The 21,349-nt window shown below is 39.1% G+C and overlaps 1 protein-coding gene across 1 annotated transcript in view; it reads left to right on the forward strand.

Moving 5' to 3' along the window:
* Positions 1 to 17,717, forward strand: part of LOC121379749 (glutamate receptor ionotropic, NMDA 2B-like) — a 50,008-nt gene extending 32,291 nt beyond the window's left edge. Inside the window, exons 11-17 of the mRNA XM_041508398.1 lie at positions 3,278 to 3,403; positions 8,059 to 8,279; positions 9,593 to 9,753; positions 10,320 to 10,501; positions 13,495 to 13,751; positions 16,305 to 16,459; positions 17,438 to 17,717. Of these exons, the coding sequence (XP_041364332.1) occupies positions 3,278 to 3,403; positions 8,059 to 8,279; positions 9,593 to 9,753; positions 10,320 to 10,501; positions 13,495 to 13,751; positions 16,305 to 16,459; positions 17,438 to 17,717 (1,382 nt within the window). The remainder of the gene's footprint in view (positions 1 to 3,277; positions 3,404 to 8,058; positions 8,280 to 9,592; positions 9,754 to 10,319; positions 10,502 to 13,494; positions 13,752 to 16,304; positions 16,460 to 17,437) is intronic.
* Positions 17,718 to 21,349: the final 3,632 nt, after the last annotated feature.

Below are 21,349 nucleotides of genomic sequence, written 5' to 3' on the forward strand. Positions count from 1 at the left end.
TTTATGATAAAGGTCTCCTTTTCCCGAAACATCGTTATCATGGTGGACTAATAATGTCTGTAAACCATTTTAATGTAATATTTTGAGCCACGTGCGTTGCGTTACTTTTGACTAGATGAAAACCCTATTGATATATCATGATAGTAACACACACGTGTTTATTAATGCTGTAATGTTGTTTGATATGACATTAGGAAAGAAGTTATACGATGGAAAAGAGAGATTAAAACTTCAAATAATAAAATAGTATTCTGTATTTATAAGGCAAATCACACCGTTGGCTTATCCGTACTTCGTATGCCACAAGATACATGTTCAAGTGAAAATTAGAGTGCATAGCTTTTTAGTATATAAAAGATCAAATTAAGACGCACTGTAATGGAAGAATACTACTTCAAGGCGGGTAACATCAGTGGACTGCTTTTCCCAAACTCGTTTTAAAAGATGTGCAAACGTTAAAGTATTATTTTACCACAATCTATTTACTGCGTGTTTAAAGTATATAATACTACTCAAAAGAATTTAAGGGTCAAACATTTATAACCAAATAAGTTTCAGAGTGTATTAGATTGATGATGTAAACTACACCAATTTTTTTATTTATTGTTCCATATTTACAAAAAAACACAAATAAACGTCACTGTATACAAGAAAGTCACATGACATGCTGTCAAAATTGAAGGTTGTCAAACATGGATTTTACACATTAGAACATTCGTTTAATAGTGTGTGAATCCACCCCTGGCGCGAATACACTCGACACATCGTTGCCTCATGCTTTTGATCAGACGTCTGAAGAACTCTTGGGGAATGGCCTGCCACTCTGCCATAAGAAGTTGACCCAGATCATGAAGGTTGGCCGGAGGGGCATGGTTATCCCGAACTCTCCTGCCTAATTCGTTCCAGGCGTGCTCTATTGGGGCCAAGTCAGGCGAATATGCTGGCCAATCCATCCTGGCAATACCTTGTTGTCTGAGAAAGTCCGTTACCACCCTGGCGCGGTGGGGTCTGGCATTGTCATCCTGCAGAACTGCCCCGCCGCCAATCTGCTGAAGGCTGGGGAGAACCAACGGCCGGATAATCTCATTCAGATAGCGGATTCCATTCAGATTGCCATCCACCACATAGAAGGGGGTCCTGTGGTGGATAGAGATGCCGCCCCACACCATGACGCTGCCACCACCGAACCGGTGACGTTGTCTAACGTTAACGTCAGCGAACCGCTCCCCAGGACGTCTGTAGACACGAACCCGACCGTCGTTGAACTGGAGACTAAACCTGGACTCATCAGTGAACATCACTCGACCCCACTGAACACGTTGCCACCGCAGATGAACCGTGCACCAGTGACGTCTGGCCGTTCTGCGACGTGGTAGGAGTGGTGGTCGAACAGCCTGGCGACGGCAGTGTAGATTATTGGCTTTCAGACGATTGCGTATGGTTTGATCAGACACTCGAGTTCCAGTCGCAGTCCGCAGATTGTCACGTAATCGGCGTGCAGTGGTTGTGCGTTGACGTAGAGCCATATTGGTGATGTAGCGGTCCTCTCTATTTGTAGTGCTTCGGGGTCTTCCCGAACGTGGACGATTTCGAACAGAATTCGTTGCTTGGTACCGTTGCCACAGTCGGCCAACGACACTCTGACTAACACCAAGTCTCAGAGCAACATTTCTTTGCGTATTGACATCCTGAAGCCAAGCAATAGCCCTTCCTCGATCTTCGATAGTCAGTTGATGTCGTACCATTGTCGAATTTGGAGTGTGCACCGTACACGAACGCAAGCTCCAATTATACAGAAATTCAGCATTGGGAACATAGAATACACATGCAAAGCGTGCAAATGAAGCGCTTTGTGAAAAAGCAAGTTATGGGCACTTAGCAGACCTTTCGCTTTCGCCCTAATTTACGTGCAAATGTAAGCATGTTTTCGCCATTAGAACTAGTCGACAGTGTCAATGACAGTGGATTTTAATTCATTTATGGGTTGCTTAGACCCACTTTCGTCAAAATGGAACAATACCATGCGTGACATTATGGTCTAGCTAATATAACTGACATTCAGAAAATAATGTCGAAAATATCGTCTGACCCTTAAATTCTTTTGAGTAGTATATATATATATATGTTAATTCTGCAAGTACAGCAGTGTGTCATATCAGGACAGGCGTGTATGCAGGGGTGGGTTTCGGAGGTCGAGTACCAAACCTGCTCAAGCAATTATGTTTTCACTATATTTTTGGGGGGAGCATAACTCGACCCCCCACCTGTAACCTCACCAGTCTATAACCCCACCCCTCATAAATTCGTGACAGGCCTTTGCAGAAACACGCTTTGTGAAAGCCATGATAGAGAACGCAGCCATTTTTGATTAATATGTCTCAACCTATTAGAGCGAAAATGTGTTATGTCCATTTGCCAAATTGAGTTGAATGCCCTGAAATGACGCTTAGGTGTTTTTATAGCTTAATATTAAATTATCTAAACTTAATTATGAATATTTTGTTACTGAACATCAAAATTAACGCGGATATTAATTTAGTTTCTTTTAATTTATTTCAAATTATTCAGATTGAATCTCATTAGTTTTTGTTTTTATTAAAAATATCAATTTCTTGTGAATATTTTAGGTCTATTTTGACAGTTTATTTACAGAATTAATTTTAATTTATCGTGTATATATATATATATATATATATATATATATATATATATGTATGTATATATGTGTGTGTGTGTGTGTGTGTGTGTATGTGTGTGTGTGTGTGTGTGTGTGTGTGTGTGTGTGTGTGTGTAAGCAAACCTAATATGACAGTTTATTTACAGAATTAATTTTAATTTATCGTATATATATATATATATATATATATATATATATATATATATATATATATATATATATATCTGTGTGTGTGTGTGTGTGTGTGTGTGTGTGTGTGTGTGTGTGTGTGTAAGTGTAAGCAACCTAATATGACAGTTTATTTACAGAATTAATTTTAATTTATCGTGTATATACATATATATATATATATATATATATATATATATATATATATATATATATATATATCTGTGCGTGTGTGTGTGTGTGTGTGTGTGTGTGTGTGTGTGTGTGTGTGTGTGTGTGTGTGTAAGCAAACCTAATATGAGTATTTTCTTTTATATAACATGTATGCAACCAGAAGGTGCTATAGTTATATAAGCCAACCTCAGATACACAAACAGTGAAATAGCCCAATTTTGTCACTGATATGTTTCGATTTTGTTTTCTTCTGTACAGAGCCGTATGATTACCCGTCCTGGTGCCTTATACTTGTTGTCAGTGTCCACGTGTCCGGAACATGCATCTTCCTCTTTGAATGGTTAAGTCCGAGTGGTCTCAACCGTGGACGAAGGAGCATAGAAGGTAACACAAACATGTCAGATGGCTGTTGGAGGGGATGTTTTCTGTTCAAAACATACTCAAAAATGCCCGTTTCAACTTGAAAATGCCTTTTTTGTTTTTGCCTGGCAGGAAAACAATCCTATGTTAACAAAAAACAAAAGAGAAATAAAAACATTTGTTGTGTTTAATGACACCACTAGAGCACATTGATGTATTAATCATCAACTCTCGGATGTCAAACATGTAGTAATTTTGACATATAGTCTTAGAGGTAACCCCCGCTACATTTTCCCATTAGTAGCAAGGTCTTTGATATGCCAGTCGTTGTGCACTGGCTGGAGCGAGAAATAGCCTAATTAGCCCACCGACGGGGATCGATCCTAGACCGACCGTGCAGTAAGCGAGCGTTTTACCACTCGGTTACCCTACATTAACAAGCCAAGTATTTAAGAAAATATATGTGGCAAAACAAAATATGTCAATCTCCAGGGCAATAAAATCGTGATTTTTGCCCCAAAGCAAACTTCTGGCTATCCAGAGCTCGGCCCCGGGACAGACATGCTCCAAGCTGTAGTGGCACATGAGCATGTAAATAATATACCCAAACCCGAACCCGAATAAAATCGTCATTAGAACGTTGACCAGAGATTCGTTGTTAAAAGAAATGTTTTCTCACAGATGTAATTGTGTCAGTTTATTTCTGTTGCTCTTCGGCCTTCTTGATCTAATGGCTCATATGGACGGGATGCGGTGCGTGCGTACGGTCTGATTGTTGCGTCTGACTCTCCCCGTTTACGTTTTGGACATATACACCACATACGATTATTTCATTGCTACTGGCCACATGCGTTTTGGAGACACACACATCGCACGCATCCAGTCTAGACGCTCTCGTTGAAACTAATGTATATCGATTTGTCTTTAGCATGACCGCACGCACGCGCCGAGCATCCAGTCTATATTATGAGCCATCAGTGTTTAAAAGTTAAGAGTAGCCAACATAAAACGTTACCATTTGTACGCTTTTCAAAAACGTCGATAAATGTATGATCGGCTTCTTGAGAGGAGACAAATAAAACATTCCTTCCTATCAATGCACCCATTGTATCCCTGTCTGAAACATTAACCGCTGTCCTGACCTTCTAATTACTGGCAGCAATTCCTTGAGACAAGCGGGACTAATCAACGCAGATTCCTGATAACTCCAAAGACGTCAGATTCCTACCGCTGTCACGTAAATTTGATCAAGAGCCACGAGTGCTCCGCTCATGATTCTAAAATCGATAGTCATTTTGAAAAATCTTGCAGTTTGGACAATTCTGACATGACGGTTCCATCTAGGCTGATTATGTAGAGGTGTTGCTTATATTTAGTTTCAACAGTTTGATAAATTGAAGTGATATTCTTTAATGCCAAACAACGAGTCATTAAGTTTGTTTCTGAAAGAAAGTTATTATGAAATGTGATGAAAATGTTTTGCTGAAATGAAAGATAAAGTCTTGTTAATACCACCTCAAAGATTCTATAAACTTCATGGCTTGGAACATTGCATGTGTGCATCCAAATCCATTGCAATGATATGAAATTAGATGATTATGTGTGTCTGGAGACGTTTTATGCTTAATTTTATTGTTCGATTTTGGGCGTCCTGTTTTCCTTTTTGCGGTTTGGCAGGGCATTTGAATGGAGAGGTTTAAAACAATAAAACAGTTATACAAATATCTAAATGGCTTTACCTTGTTTACGTAAAACTATTTTGACACTTGTAACCAATTTCCCTGTTTTTAACATGTTTTTGTTGACCTTGAAATTATTAAATTGTATTATCTCGTTGAGCGAAAATAGCACAGGCGTTAACGTGGTTTTTTTTATTTTTATTATTGATTTTGTAATTATGTTTCGCTTTTTTCTTTCTTTATTTCTCTTGGACACAGCATTGAACAGATAGCTAATCTGACAGTTCTCTGTCTCTAATTAAACAAAGAAGTGCAGCTGAAATCCCAGTTGTGAAAATTCATTAAAGTGACAGACCCTGGTTTTTCTTCTAAACACTACGGCGTATTTTTTTTTTTTTTACTATCAAAGCCGTTTTTGAAAATTGAAATCAGACATTACTTCTACTTCATCAATCTAATTAAAATTAGCTCCACTATTACATGTGGATCTAACAGCAGCCAGTTGGAGCTCATGTCCACCAATCAAAACCTTACTTGCAGAATCCTGCCAGTGATTTAAAAATAATTTGAAAACATTCCGAATTATCCTGAGGGTATACGACATGTTTCGTGTGAATTACGAATGCCTTAAAACATGTTTTATTTTATAAAATAAATAATTTTTTAAGACTGATAACCCATCCTGTACGTATTGGTATGGTTCGCTGTAGGTAGTACTAAACCAAATAACTTCCGGCTGGGTCAAAGTTGGAGATGCACCCAACTTTTGATAGAGAAGTGAACACCACAAGTCCTGTGATTGGTTATAAATGTGAGTGTGTTGGTTGTAAAAAATAATAATTTCATCTGGGTAAAATAAATGTGCAATTTTATTTCATCTAGTACCAATGTGTCAAGTAGTCTTGTGCTTGAAACATGTATGGGGTACCTGTAAAAAAAAGTACTCGAATTTTGTGCGAAACTAGGGTAGTCATAGACGCTACCCGTTATCTCAGAAACGAGCAGCTTGACCCCCATTTTTTTCTGATTCACTTTAAGTGTAAGGGGTGGTAGTATTTATATCCGTGGCGTTTATGTCGGTTGATACGTTGCAGGTAGGAGGTTTAGCCACATATGTTACTATTGTCGTCTATGGAATTTGATTTGGTAGTATACACCCTGTACTGCGGCCACTAAAATGACGTTATAAAAGGCGAAGTGTGATTGGTCAATATTTAAATTATTATTTACAGACGAAATGTTACCTGGACATTGGAGACTACGCAGTGTTTTTAGCAATCTGATTAAAATTAGTTCTATTGGTCTAAATAAGGCATTCGTAATTCACATGAAACATATCGTATACCCTCAGGATAATTCGGAATATTTTCAAATTATTTTCAAATCACTGGCATGATTGATACTTCATTATTTAAATATCAATTTCTCTACACATAAAGTGTATATGGTTATCCTGGTGTTTGCAGAATGAATGTATGGATGTTTAACGAACAGAAAAAACACCCCACAAAAAAATCGGCTATTGGGTGTCATGCTACGAAATGCATTTTTTTTCTCATAATTCTGAAAACGCACATAGCAGTTATGGAGACGAGCTCTATTCCGTTTCTAGAGGACATTTACCATTTCAACGCTACGGACTCTTGATTGTCTCTGTTGTAATTGTGTTTAGATGTGTTACAGGTTTGTAGATTGACCAAACTTAGCCTCTATTTCCACGGGTTTAGACTAGTGTCAGCACCTTTAAGAACCTGGTAATATTAAATGGCGCTGATTTTCATATTAAAATATTAAAACATTAAAATATTTCTTCAAAGTTTTAACATGTTTTCCAGCATTACTTTTATAATAATAATGATGATGATGATGATGATGATGATGATGATGATGATGATGATGATGATGATGATAATGATGATGATGATAATAATAATAATAATAATGCAATTATGTGTTCTCAAAAGGTGAACATTTATCCAAAGATTATGAAATCAAACTGATCATGTAAATTATTTTCGGTTGCTATGTATATTCGGTAATTCTTTACTGTTGAATATTCCGCTGTATTGTCAGAGTAATTAATTTTCATTTAGTGAATTAAAATGTAGTTACAAATATTCACAGAAAATCAAAGCAATGCGATTGTATGTGTAACCCTGTTTAGATTTTTGCTTTGCAAAAGTTGCTAACTTTTCTAATTAAAATACTGTATCTTGTTTTCATTAATGCAGCTTACCTATTACTTGTTAGCTTTTTATTGTTGTAACAAAGATCATGGTATTTGTTACCCTGCTCATTTTCGATACTTGCTGCCGAAGTAGCGGCAATAACGTTAATTTATTGCACCCTACGAGTAGAGCAAGTATATATGTGTGTGTGTATGTATGTATGTATGTATGTATGTATGTATGTATATATGTATATAATGTATATATAAGCCACAAAATACCCTGCCCATATATTAAATACCAATTGTCCCTTGTTTAAAATGTGCTGATATGTTGTTTTAATATATTTCAATTCTTTATTAACCACGAGCGTTTCAGCTCATCAGTTGATACACAAGAAGTATATAATAACGAATTGACATGCTTCTATAATATTTCTTAATATATAAAACTATATATAATCATTGAAAAATGGGGCAAGATAATATTACGGTGTTTTTCCTTTTTGTAATGAATGTTTGATGACACCCCAGCACAAATAATATATAGTCTATTGGAGCTATCCTCTCTGTGGGAAAGTGCATAGAAAACATCCCTTGCTACTAATGGAAAAATGTAGCGGGTTTCCTGTCTTAAGGCTATATGTCCGATATTACCAAATGATTGACATCCAATAGCCGTAGTTTAATAAATCAAAGTGCTTTAGTGGTGTCTTTAAACAAAATACACGCTTAACATAGGCAATCAATGGTCAAATATATTAATCATTAATCAATTTTTTTTTTTATTTTTTTTTTTTACTATTACGTTCCCATTTCTTTATCTTTTTCAGAGCACCAGTTCTCACTGTTTCGCTCCTTCTGGATGATCTGGGCCTTGTTGCTAGGAGCCGCTGTTTCCATAGACACGCCCCGAGGTATCGCCAGTCGGTTTCTTGGCAACGTGTGGGCGCTGTTCGCTCTCGTCTTCCTCGCCAGCTACACCGCCAACCTCGCCGCCTTCATGATCACCAAGGAGGAGTACTACGACCTCAAAGGAATACACGACATTCGGGTACGAACAATCAGTGGCGGATCCATGGGGGGTGGGGGGTGTCACAGGGGTCGCATGACCCTCCCCCTCGCCCGTTTGAAATGTCCGTTTTTATAACTTTTTGGAGTTTTTCTAAATTCATCATCCACAATAATTAACACCGGCCTCTGTGGTGTCGTGGTTAAGACATTGAACGACATAAGACTGATAGGTACTGGGTTCGCAGCTAGGTACCAGCTCTCACCCAGGGCGAGGTTTAACGACTCAATGGGTAGGTGTAAGACCACTACACCGAATTCTCTCACTAACCACTAACAGCTAACACCTTACGCACTGTCCTGGACAGACAGCCCAGATAGCTGAGATGTGTGCCCAGGACATCGTGCTTGAACCTTAATTGGATATAAGCACGAAAATAAGTTGAAATTGATAATAATAAATGTCATGAAAACGCTACTCCGAGCCTCTTTATTTCATGGCCTCTCAAATCCCCTAAGAATGTCGCCATCTTTGGGTGTTCGGATTATTTGCCTTTGATAAATTCAAATTAGCATTTTTAGAATTATGTGACTTTCCTTTGAAAACTCCTGAATCCGCCCCTGGACATATGGATAGATGGATGGTCAGATGGATTGATAGATAGACGAATTAAAAAATGAATGCAGATGGACGGGGAGATGAGGGTGAAGGCAGGGATGGACAGATGGATGGATCGCGGAATGGAATATGGATGGACGGTGGGATATAGGGAGGGATGGACGGATAAATGGATGAATAAAACAGTGAATGCATTGATGGATTGTATGTGGGTTTCAGATAAGGATGGAAGGGTTATTGTTGGTTGATTGGAAGGATGGAGGGGTGGACGAATGGATGGATGACTAGATGGAAGCTGATTTAATCGCATTGATGGATGGATAAACGACGAATATATTGGTGGTGCGTGTGTGTTTTCGTCTCTGGATGGTATTGGATGGATGGATGGATATACAAGATATTGGATGGATCGACAGACTAACGATTAATAAATAAATGGGTAGGTGGATGGCAGGCTGGCTGGCTGAATGGATGGATGGATGGCTGGCTGGATGGACAGACACACTTTGGGATGGATCGTTAGATTGACGATGACTAAATAAATGTGTGGATTGATGGATGGATGGATGAACGGTCGGACGGATGCATGGATGGATGGATAGATAGACAAACCATTGGATGAATCGACAGATTAACGTTGAATAACTAAATAATTGGATGGACAAAGGATAGTCGGATGCAAACAACATGATGGGTTTATGTCAGATATTTGATATTTGTTGCAATTGTTTTTACAGCTTCAGAACCCCCAGTCCATGAAGCCGGCGTTTAGGTTCGGCACTGTCCCGGAGGGCAGCACTGAGGCCAACATCAAGAGGAACAACGTCGACATGCACCGCTACATGAAGTCGTTCACCCAGCCGTCGCCAGAGGAGGGGATCAAGCGCATCAAGTCACAGTACGTATTGTAAACCGACCTAGCTGGTGCATTTTAAGACACCCGAGACACTGGGGTTTGAATAACGGTGCCATAACTCAACCAGGGTGATATTTAATGGCTCCGTGGAGAATTCCGAGGCATTGACATATTGTCTTCGACATTTCTCACACTATCCACTTACATTTAATTATTTGAGAGAGAGAGACGGAGAGAGAGAGAGAGAGAGAGAGAGAGAGAGAGAGAGAGAGAGAGAGAGAGAGAGAGAGAGAGAGAGAGAGAGAGAGAGAGAGATGAGGGAGGGGTGAGTGGGTGGGTAAGAGAGGGTGAGAGAGAGGGAGTGATTATGGCAAGTTATTTTAGAGACAGAGGCAGTGAGTGAGTAAGGGAGCTATTTTAGCTATTTATTTTAGACATACAGTGCGTGCGTGCGAGCGCGCGTGCTTGTGTGTCACAGCAGTGATATCTGTTTGCCTATTGTCTTGCTATGTCGAGATCCCATGTTATAAATTTTACCGACAGGTATTGTTTAATTCGAACCTCTGATAACTCGATGTATTTCAGTGGATGTGTTTTCTATAATTCAGACAACTTGACGCGTTTATTTATGACGCCACTGTGCTCGAGTACCAGGCGGGGAAAGACAAGGACTGCAAGCTCATCACTGTCGGGAACTGGGCAGCTAGAACAGGATATGGCGTCGCGTTTCCTATGGAATCCAAGTGGAAGAATAAAATTGACGGCGTCATCCTTGATCTGTTGAGAAATGGTAATGAGTCTATAATAACTGTCAGTAATAATCGTATATTCCACGGCGTTTGACACAAAATCACATATGATATTTTTCAATTTGTCAGAATAAACACTAATAATCTAATTAATCGTCTAGCTGGGTAACGTTTAACAAAATACAATTCATCTTATAAATAGCTGCCATTCCAGACTTGTCCATGAACGTACACTAGTATGTATAGAATGAATAAATGAATGTTTAACGACACCCTAGTGGGAGTCAAACAAATGTAAACATATAACATAAATCGATGATCAACATCGATATAAAAACTGAAAATGTAATTAAAATATACTATAAATAATGCAAATATACAAATACCGCAGATATGTATAATTAAAATTTAAAATAAAATTCAATACATCGGAGACATTTCAACGTAAGTTCAGGATGAAGTTGAAATGATTCCATCACATTTCTCCTTTGAAATGTTTATTAAATATTTCTAATTTGCTTAATACGATTGCACTGCGCTAACCTAGGGGCGGAATTTAGCTCAGTCGGTTGAGTGCTCGCTTGAGGTGCTTACGTCGCAGGATCGAACCACATCGGTGGATCCATTCAACTGATTTTGTTTCCTCATTTCAACCAGTGCACCGCAACTGGTCAAGAAAGAAATATTTTATTTAACGACGCACTCAACACATTTTATTTACGGTTATATGGCGTCAGACATATGGTTAAGGACCACACAAATCTTGAGATAAAAACCCGCTGTCACCACTTCATGGGCTACTCTTTCCGATTAGCAGCAAGGGATCTTTTATTTGCGCTTCCCACAGGTAGGATAGCACAAACCATGGCCTTTGTTGAACCAGTTATGGATCACTGGTCGGTGCAAGTGGTTTACAAGTGGGGGGTGGGGGGTGGGGGGTGGGGGCAGTGACATGAAGTGGAATGCCAAGGGAACTTTATGGGAGGTTTGGAAGGGGTTCATAAAAATGAAAATTAATATATAATAAAATTATAACTATCGCAAAATTTAGTGGGGGGCCCGGGCCTCTGCCCCCCCCCCCCCCCCCCCCCCCCCCCCCCCCCCCCCCCCCCCGATCCGCCCCTGCCTTGGACGAGGATTGCCGAGTCCCAAGGTCGAAATCCCATGTGATCGCATATTATGGAGTCTTTTTCTCTCATTTATTCATTTATTTGACCATTTTATCATAAATAAACTACACTGTGGTATTTGACGTGTTTGACCGGCCTCGGTGACGTCGTGGCAGGCCATCGGTCTACAGGCTTCGGATCCCAGTCGAGGCATGGAATTTTTAATCCAGATACCGACTCCAAACCCTGAGTGAGTGCTCCGCAAGGCTCAATGGGTAGGTGTAAACCACTTGCACCGACCAGTGATCCATAACTGGTTCAACAAAGGCCATGGTTTGTGCTATCCTGCCTGTGGGAAGCGCAAATAAAAGATCCCTTGCTGCTAATCGGAAGAGTAGCCCATGTAGTGGCGACAGCGGGTTTCCTCTCAAAAATCTGTGTGGTCCTTAACCATATGTCTGACGCCATATAACCGTAAATAAAATGAATGTGTTGAGTGCGTCGTTAAATAAAACATTTCTTTCTTTCTTTTTTTCTTGACGTGTTTGTTTCATGTGTTAAATAGTATTTAACACTACACATTAACAAAATAGCTTTTAAAATGAAGATTTTAATAACAAAATATTAATTTAAAACTCTCTCTAATGACCTCACATCACCTAGCATTAATATTACGTCATAAATTACCAACGACGCTTTTTGTCTAAAGTTTATGGTCGGCATATTTCACGAGTTGCATATGTTTGAGAAATGTAAATTAATTTTGTGATAAAAACAAACAAGCTGGTTTCTCGCACATATCTCTCTCATGAGCTTATTGAAATATTCCAGGACTAACTTATCACATGTCATATACTTACAGTTTATACACGTTTCAATACAAAATGCAACGTGTAAATATCTCGCATTTTAAGACGTGCAACACATTTCCGGTTTCTACATGATACGCTTTGTGATTTGCTGCCTCTCTATGTCCAATCTCATCGCATGTATTAATACGATATTAAATTTATGAACTCGTTTTCGTGCAATGTACCATTTTGGTGAATATTATAACCATGTTTGTACATTTTGTAAAAATACTAAATGATAAATTAGGAGGGATTAAAATTCGTAAAAAAAATTAACAAGTAAATTAAATTAAGATAGAATAAAAATAAAACATAAACACACATACACGCGCGTGCGCGCGCGTGCACACACACACACACACACACACACACACACACACACGCATTCAAACACACACACAAACACAAACACATTCAAACAAACACACTCACACAAAACAAACACACACAAACACACACAAACACACACACACACACACACACAAATACAAAACACACACACACACACACACACACACACACACACACACACACACACACACACACACACACACACACACACATCTTTGAATGGTAAAAAGTTAAAGTTTGTTTTGTTTAACGACACCACTGGAACACATTGATTATTTAATCGTCGGCTATTGGAATGAATGAATGTTCAACGACACCTCAGCACGAAAAATACATCGGCTATTGGGTGTCAAACTATGGTAAAGACAAAACTCGGCTATTGGATGTCAAACATTTGGAAATTCTGACACGTAGTCATCAGAGGAAACCCGCTACATTTTGCCTAATGCAGCAAGGGATATTTATATGCACCTTCCCACAGACAGGAAAGCACATACCACGACCTTTGACCAGTTGTGGTGCATTGGTTCGAACGAAAACAAACCCCCACAATTCAGCTGAATTTATCCACCGAAGTGGTTCGATCCTGCGACGCAAGGACCTCAAACGAGCATTCAATTGACTGAGCTAAATCCCGTCCTTGAATGCTAAAGACATTTTATTTGTTTACATTCATTTGTTTACATTGTATTTGTTTACATTCATTTGTTTTCTTCGTCACAGGAGAGATGGAGCGATTACAAAGATTCTGGCTGTCTGGAGCCTGTCACAACACGAAGAAGAAAAGCACCAGTCGGTTTGGTAAAGGTGTCCGAAGTGGCACACTCGGGATCCGAAACTTCACGAGTGCTTTCATTTTCCTGGCCATCGGGATCTTGCTAGGTGTTATATTGGTGGCGCTGGAACACTTCTGTTTCCACGTGGGACGGAGACACCTCAGACATATGGATAAATGTGGATGCTGCTCGTTTGTTAGTTTGGTAGGTTGTACCAATATCAAGGAAGCAAGGAAATGGTTTATTTCACGACGCACTCAACACATTTTATTTACGTTTATATGGCGTCGGACATATGGTTATGGACCACACAGATATTGAGGTAGGAAACCCGCTGTCGCCACTTCATGGGCTACTCTTTTTGATTAGCCGTAAGGGACCTTTTATATGCACCATCCCATAGACAGGATAGCACATACCACGACCTTTGATATACCAGTCGTGGTGCTCTCGCTGGAGCGACGGGGATCGATCGCAGACCGACCACACACCAAGCGAACGCTTTACCACTGGGCTACGTCCCGTCCCCGGCTATATGGCGTCGGACATATGGTTAAGGACCACACAGATATTGAGGTATGAAACCCGCTGTCGCCACTTTATGGTCTACTCTGTTCGATTAGCAGCAAGGGATCCCATAGACATGATAGCACATGCCACGACTTTGATGCAGATGTCGTGGTGCGCTGGCTGGAGCGAAAAGTAGCCTAATGGGCCAACTGACGAGGATCGATCCCAAACCGACCGCACATCAAGCGAGCGTTTTACCACTGGGTTACGTCCCCCCCCCCCCCCCCCCCCCCCCCCCCCCCCACACACCACCCAATATAAGGTGTCAGTTTGTTATTGTATTTGTCGCCAACGAAGGAGCGAAAATAAACATCGGGATTCAGGGCAGGTCGGGAACAAATCTCTGGTGGAGAGAGAACCCTCCCCCTCCTCTTCCACGTCTCCGAAGACAAATAAAATGTAAAAGCTAACATTTCTGGTGTGTTTGTACTATAATGTTCTAACAAGAACTCCATATGTTATCATGATCAGAAGTTGCGGGTGATGTCTAGCTATTATAGTCCTGTTCAGTATTTAGATTTACATTATCTAATGTTGCTTTTTTTATTCAACGTTTGTTTTCTTTACATACATATGAAAACAATGTAAACAAAACAAGTACTGAACAGGAATTAGCAAACCAAAACCCCACAAACAACTTAGGTTCAAAGGAATTGAACAGGACAATAATGTTCAACAGAAGGCAGGTTCAAAGCTGCATTAGTAGGTGATGAATGAACAGAACTCTGTATTTGATTCTATTCACGTGTAAACAATAGCCAACGAGTCTCATATACAGTGGTATAGCGAAAGAGCGTGATCTTCTTGTCAGTATTAAAAGCCCCTGAGTTATATCCCATTTAACATCATACCCAGTACTTCACATCAAACCTGTGAACATTGAACAGAGCTGAAAATACAACTTGTATTTCAATAAAACACCCCTGCGCGTGCTGTAACCTCGCCGTGGTACAGGGGTGTAACATTCTCTTTGAGAATGGCCAATACAGCACAAATTGAAGTTTAGAGTAAAATTCGGTGTCCGTAAAATTCTGTGATATTTGTATTTGTATTTTTGGCACAGTTCTTTACACTGTTTTTGTTTAAACCTTGAATTTTTATATTGATGTTGATCATCACTTTATTTATTTGCATTACCATAGTTTGACACCCAATAGCCGATGTATTTTTCGTGCTGGGGTGTCGTTAAACATTCATTCATTCATTCATTCATTCATTCATTCATTCAATATAACACATCTTGACCACTATAAGAGACAAGGGTAAACTGTGCAGAGGCCCCGAATGGAAATGTCAAAAACAGTCTCCTTTTAGTAAGAAGTGATGTTTTGTCTGGTTAAATACCTAAAATACCAGAGTATCTGACCCCTCCCCCCACCCCACCCCATCGAGCATTCAGAGGTGCTGGGGTTTGGGGTGGGTCGACCCTATCCCCTGCTCCAAGAAAATGTTCTTGTTTTTAATGTATTTTGTGGGGGAGCCTGACCCGACCCCTCTAAAACTTTGCTCATCACAGTAAAAACATTCCTACACACACACACACACACACACACACACACACACACACACACACACACACACACACGTCGCTCTCCACAGTATAAAAGGTCCTGCACAATTTCCTGCATCCTTACCTCCCTCCTCTCTCTCTCTCTCCTCTCTCTCTCTCTCTCTCTCTCTCTCTCTCTCTCTCTCTCTCTCGGTCAGACAGGTTTATTTATTTTTACTTGAAAAATACCAATTTAAATGTAAGTGTGTCAGAAATAACACGATTTTATCGACATCCACCTTCCATTTGCTATTACCTGATGGTGATAAACAGTAAAAAACAACAAGATATAAATTGAAGTAATTTTATAATAACGCCTAAAATAGGCATAGTTTAACAGGGGAGTTCACTCCAGTACTTCTACGTTTAGTATATCCAGAGTTATTTCCCTTTCAACACCACTATCAAACGTAAGGTATGCTAATAATGTATATCTTTTCAAATTTAACTTAAATACCGTCGTACGGTTTTAGACATGACAATAAAACTGTTTTTAAGCTCAATGGCTATAGCCAGATAAACAAAAACCAAAATGATAATAATTTTTTTTTTTTAAACCGGACATTTTTGCCCCTATTTAATATTATTATTAAAAATGTTTATACATTTCTTTCTAATTAAACATTTTTTTTCTACAGAATATTAGTAAGACGCTATCCTTGCGGTACACTGCAGAGTCGTTAATGAAACACGGCCAATGTGGCAACAAAAGATGTATGTCATTCAACCGGAAATTGCGACAAGATCTCGAGAATGCTGCGCATACGATAGCAGATCTTCGAAAAGAAATCACGTACGCACGAGTTGTGTTATCTCTGTAACATAGCTCTTCTTTAATTACATTTACGTCGTTACATCCAGCTAAACTGAATTTGGCGAACATATTTCCTCAAAAAGAGAAATAGCTAAACACTATTTTAAAACATCAAATAAATAATTGTATTTAAGGAACTTTACTTTTGTTTTAATTCGTTTGACTAACATGGTTTTACCAAAATGCGCAAAATTGCTGCATCTTAAATTCTGAAAACATTTTACATAAGAAGAAGAAGAAATTTTTATTTAACGACACATTGAACACGTTTTTTTAATTTACGGTTATATGGCGTCAGACATATGGTTAAGGACCACATACATATTGAGAGAGGAAACCTGCTGTCGCCACTTCATGGACTATTTTTTTTTTTCGATTAGCAGCAAGGGATCTTTTTATATGCATCATCCAGCAGACCGGGTAGTACATACCACGGACTTTGATATACCAGTTGTGGCGCACTGACTGGAGCGAGACATTATACATAAGAGTAACTAGGTTCATATACGTCTGTGATCGGCATGCATGTCGGGCATCTGCTGCTGAAGGAGCTGTTGTTGTTGATGATGATGGCGACGATAAAGTTGATGATGGTGATGTTATTGATAAATTATTGATGATGATGATGGTGATGATGATGAAGAAGATGATGGTGATATTATTGATAAATTATTGATGATGATGATGATCACTCATCATCATAATGATGATGCATCGCTTTATATATCATGTCACGCCTCTGTACAACTTACAAAAAAAATTAAAATAATAATAATAATATACATAAATAAAAAAATTAATTTTTTTTAATCTAATTTAATGCTTATTCACATTTCTGTTATATATTATAAATCGTTACTACGTATCGGACCTTACGACCGTACCTTCATGTCTAGTAAAAATTACAATGGACCTTATTGAAAAAAAGTGCATCATTCTTTCTTTTCTTATCTTCAGAAAATTAAAAGCTGCAGAGACACACGCAAATCAACTGGATAAAGAAAAGAAACATGGACCTAGAAGGACAAACGTTATTCACTATGCGAGCAATGTAAACGGACCTATATTTCGTTCTGGAAGTGACACCAACGGAGAGATCAAATATATAGCTCCGTCAACAGAAGTGGCGAACATCTGTGCTTCTTCTCGTTACGGAATTAGCGAGACTGATAAGTGTGTGTTGGAACAGACGCGTTCACTGATGAATATTCTGTATGAAAAGGAAAGTGTTCTTTAACAGTATTAGGCCTATATCTTGGATTCTCTCTCTCTCTCTCTCTCTCTCTCTCTCTCTCTCTCTCTCTCTCTCTCTCTCTCTCTCTCTCTCTCTCTCTCTCTCTCTCTCTCTCTCTCTCTCTTTTCCCCCTTTCCTTTTCTTATAATTTTGCTCTTTGTTTTTACTGTATATATTTTATGAAATTATAGCTGTGTTGATGGAGGAAGTTGATCACCAAACAAGGTATTATTTTAATGTCTGGCATGCACCTACCGATTAACGGCGACTCGACAGTCGCGTCGGCGTTAGTCAGTAGGTGTGTGAAGGGCATACTACTTGACAGTCGTGTCTGATCTCCAGTTTTGCTCCGATTAGACAGTCGCGTTGGCTGGTGTGTGCAGGTACAACATTTCAGACTACTGCTGACTCGACAATTGCGTCAGCGTTAATCGGTGGGTGTGCGCCAAGCATAAATAATTGCCTAGCCGTAAGACACGAAAGTCTGAGATTATAAAACAAACAGACGGACTATCACATTATACTGTATACATGAAAAATATACTTTAATGAATGCGTGTGAATGAATCATTGTATGCGCACTAATTATGGCTGTTAATGAAGAAAATGATTGAAATAAGGAATTAATGACGAACAGATAAAAATTAAGGAATGTTGCCTAGAAGCGAGACACGAAAAACAGGAAACGATAATAAAAACGGAAGGATATACTGCGAATGAATCGGTGTATGTTAAGCAATTACTGGATGCTAATAAAGAAGTGATTGAAAGAAGTAAAGAATAACGAATAGAGAATTGTGTTTATCAATACAAATATTGCCATTTAAAAAAGGACAAAAATTAGTGTAGTAGTGTTGGTATAAAGTGCTCCTACTGGCAGTAGATAGTTGGAATTGCTATATTAGCTCAGTTGGTAGAGCATTTGACTGCCATGCAGATAACCCGTGGTTCGAATCGCCTCAGTGGAGGTTGATTTTTGTGTTATATAATGTCCTGCATGTGAGCCATTACCAGAAATGATTATATACAATTTAGTTTTTTAGCTTGATTATGTTAAATGCATATTTGAAGTTGAAAACCATTAGCATCTTGAAAACGCGTGCTCTTGTACAAGAGAGTCCAAAAGACGTTTTCACCATAACATGAACGTATAGGTATCTTCCCATGAAGGAAGAAAGAAAAAACAGAAAGAAATGTTTTATTTAATGACGCACTCAACACATTTTATGTAAGGTTATATGGCGTCAAGCATAAGGTTAAGGGACACACAGATATTGAGAGAGGAAACCCGCTGTCGCCACTTCATGGGCTACTCTTTTCGATTAGCAGCAAGGGGTCTTTTATATGCACCATCCCACATACATGGTAGTACATACCAATGCCTTTGTTACTCCAGTTGTGGAGCACTGGCTGGAACGAAAAATATCCCAGTGGGTCCAACGGCGGGGATTGATCCTAGACCGACCGCGTATCAAATGAACGCTTTACCACTGGAATACGTCCCGTCCCTCTTCCTAAATGATTCGTCTGTTGGAGGGCATTGACTCTCCCGGACGAACACTCTTCCTTTTATGACTGTCATGTATTGCGTGGTTCCAGTTTCAGGCACGGCGGGGCGGGGTCGGGGGGTGGGGGTAAGGGTGTGGGGGTGGCGTCTAGGAGCTCGGGCGCTCTAATAATAATTCTGAATCAAAAATATTATTGGTAGTAAATTTTAGGGCGAAGATGAATTTTACTTGAAGAATGCAGGAAATTGCATTTCAGGACATCTAGTTTTCAAAATTTTACGGGGGAGCATACCCCCCGAATACCCTACAAACTTTGCTTTGCGCCCTCGATCTCAGTCGGCTCCCCAATGCCTACTTGCTTCTGCCGTGCTTGAATTTATTGATGAAAATAGTGTGCGAGTGGTGGGTACTGAGTGAGATCACCTGGCATCATTCATGTCATCATTTCAGAAACGGCTGTGTACATTTTCAGTTCGTATGTACTGTTATTTTCTATTCATTCTGTAATTAAACTTTCGAAGATAACCTGTAAAATATAATAAATGATTTGACATACACGCCTAGAGTATTGGGAGTGATAATTAAACTACATGTATGTGGTATATTAAATACACTGTTCTGAGTTTTCTTCCACTGTTAGACGTTTCTGACTTACAAAGCCTTTTTGAGGACTAAAATTACTATTATTACTCCCCTACCGGTCCAGCAGGAGGGCACTATAGGTTTCATCTCCGTCATTTTGTCTGCCTGTCTGTCTGTCTATATGCCCGTCCGTCCGTCCGTCACTCCCACATATAGTTTTCCTGATGTGTTTTTCACAGTGCACTGAGATATTGAGCTGAAATTGTGGGTATTGCTTTATCATGTACTGTTACATATCAAGTTTGACTTTCATGGCGATTTGTCCATTTTTATAGAGTTATAACCCTTACACTTAGGATATACCAAACTTAATTGTGCCCAGTAGGAGACATGTATTGCTTTAGCAGTACTCTCAGAATGCCTGTTAAATGTATGTTCTTGTTTAGAATATGTCTGTATAAACAAGGTATTTCTGGTCGTTATAATGGTTATGGCGGAACGTGTTCCAGTGGTAAAGCGCTCGCTTGATGCGTGGTTGGTTTGGGATCGATCCAGGTCGGTCGGCCCATTGGGCTATTTCTCTTACGAATATATCAAAGGCCGTGGTATGTGCTATCCTGTCTGTAGGGAGGTGCATATAAAAGATCGATGCCTTGCTACTAATGGAAAAAGGTAGCGGGTGTCCTCTCTAAGATTATATGTCAAAATTACCAAATGTTTGACATCCAATAGCCGATGATTAATAAATCAATATGCTCTAGTGATGTCGTTAAACAAAACAAACTTTATAAAAAACAAACTTTATAATGTTTATAATAGCCCAAATCGGATTTTACCTTCCAATAATTTGGACTGTACGAAAACAAATATATTACGACGTGACATTATGAGTCACTGCTACAAGCATTACCCAACAACCGCAAATGCATTGATATACAGACACTGGTATTCGAAACAGGAAACTCTATTTCATTTTAGTTTCCAAAAAGGCTATGTTAGTCGGAAACATTTCACAATGGCTGCCAACTCAGGACAGTCCCTTTAATTTAATACTAGAGTACATTTGTGTTTGTTTGTTGACAAAATACAATTAGTCGCTACTCAGAATGGTCATCGTTTTATTCGTTTTCTTGATCATCAATATTGAAAATATGCGGTAGATACCATGCTCATTATTATGGTAATACTCTGGATAGCTTTAAGATATATGTGAAATCATAATATTTTACATTTTTTTCTTGGCTTTGTTTTTGTCTGAAAGTCTGACGTGAAAGGTCATTTTGAACTTCTTAAAACTGCTGACAGATTATGTCACCGTTGTTTGGATTGTTGAACGATAATACTAGAGCACAATGTTTTTACTAATGATCGGACATTGGCTGTCAAATATTTGATAATTATGCATAATATAATCTGAGAGGAAAGCTACATTTTCCTACTAGTAGCAAGGGATCTTCTAAATGCCCGTTTCCACAGGACAACACAAACCATAACTTTTTGACATACCAGTCGTGGTGCACTGGTTGGGACTGGAAAACAATTCAG

The sequence above is a fragment of the Gigantopelta aegis genome, chromosome 8, assembly GCF_016097555.1.
Source record: "Gigantopelta aegis isolate Gae_Host chromosome 8, Gae_host_genome, whole genome shotgun sequence".
In the NCBI taxonomy this organism is placed as follows: Eukaryota; Metazoa; Mollusca; class Gastropoda; order Neomphalida; family Peltospiridae; genus Gigantopelta; species Gigantopelta aegis.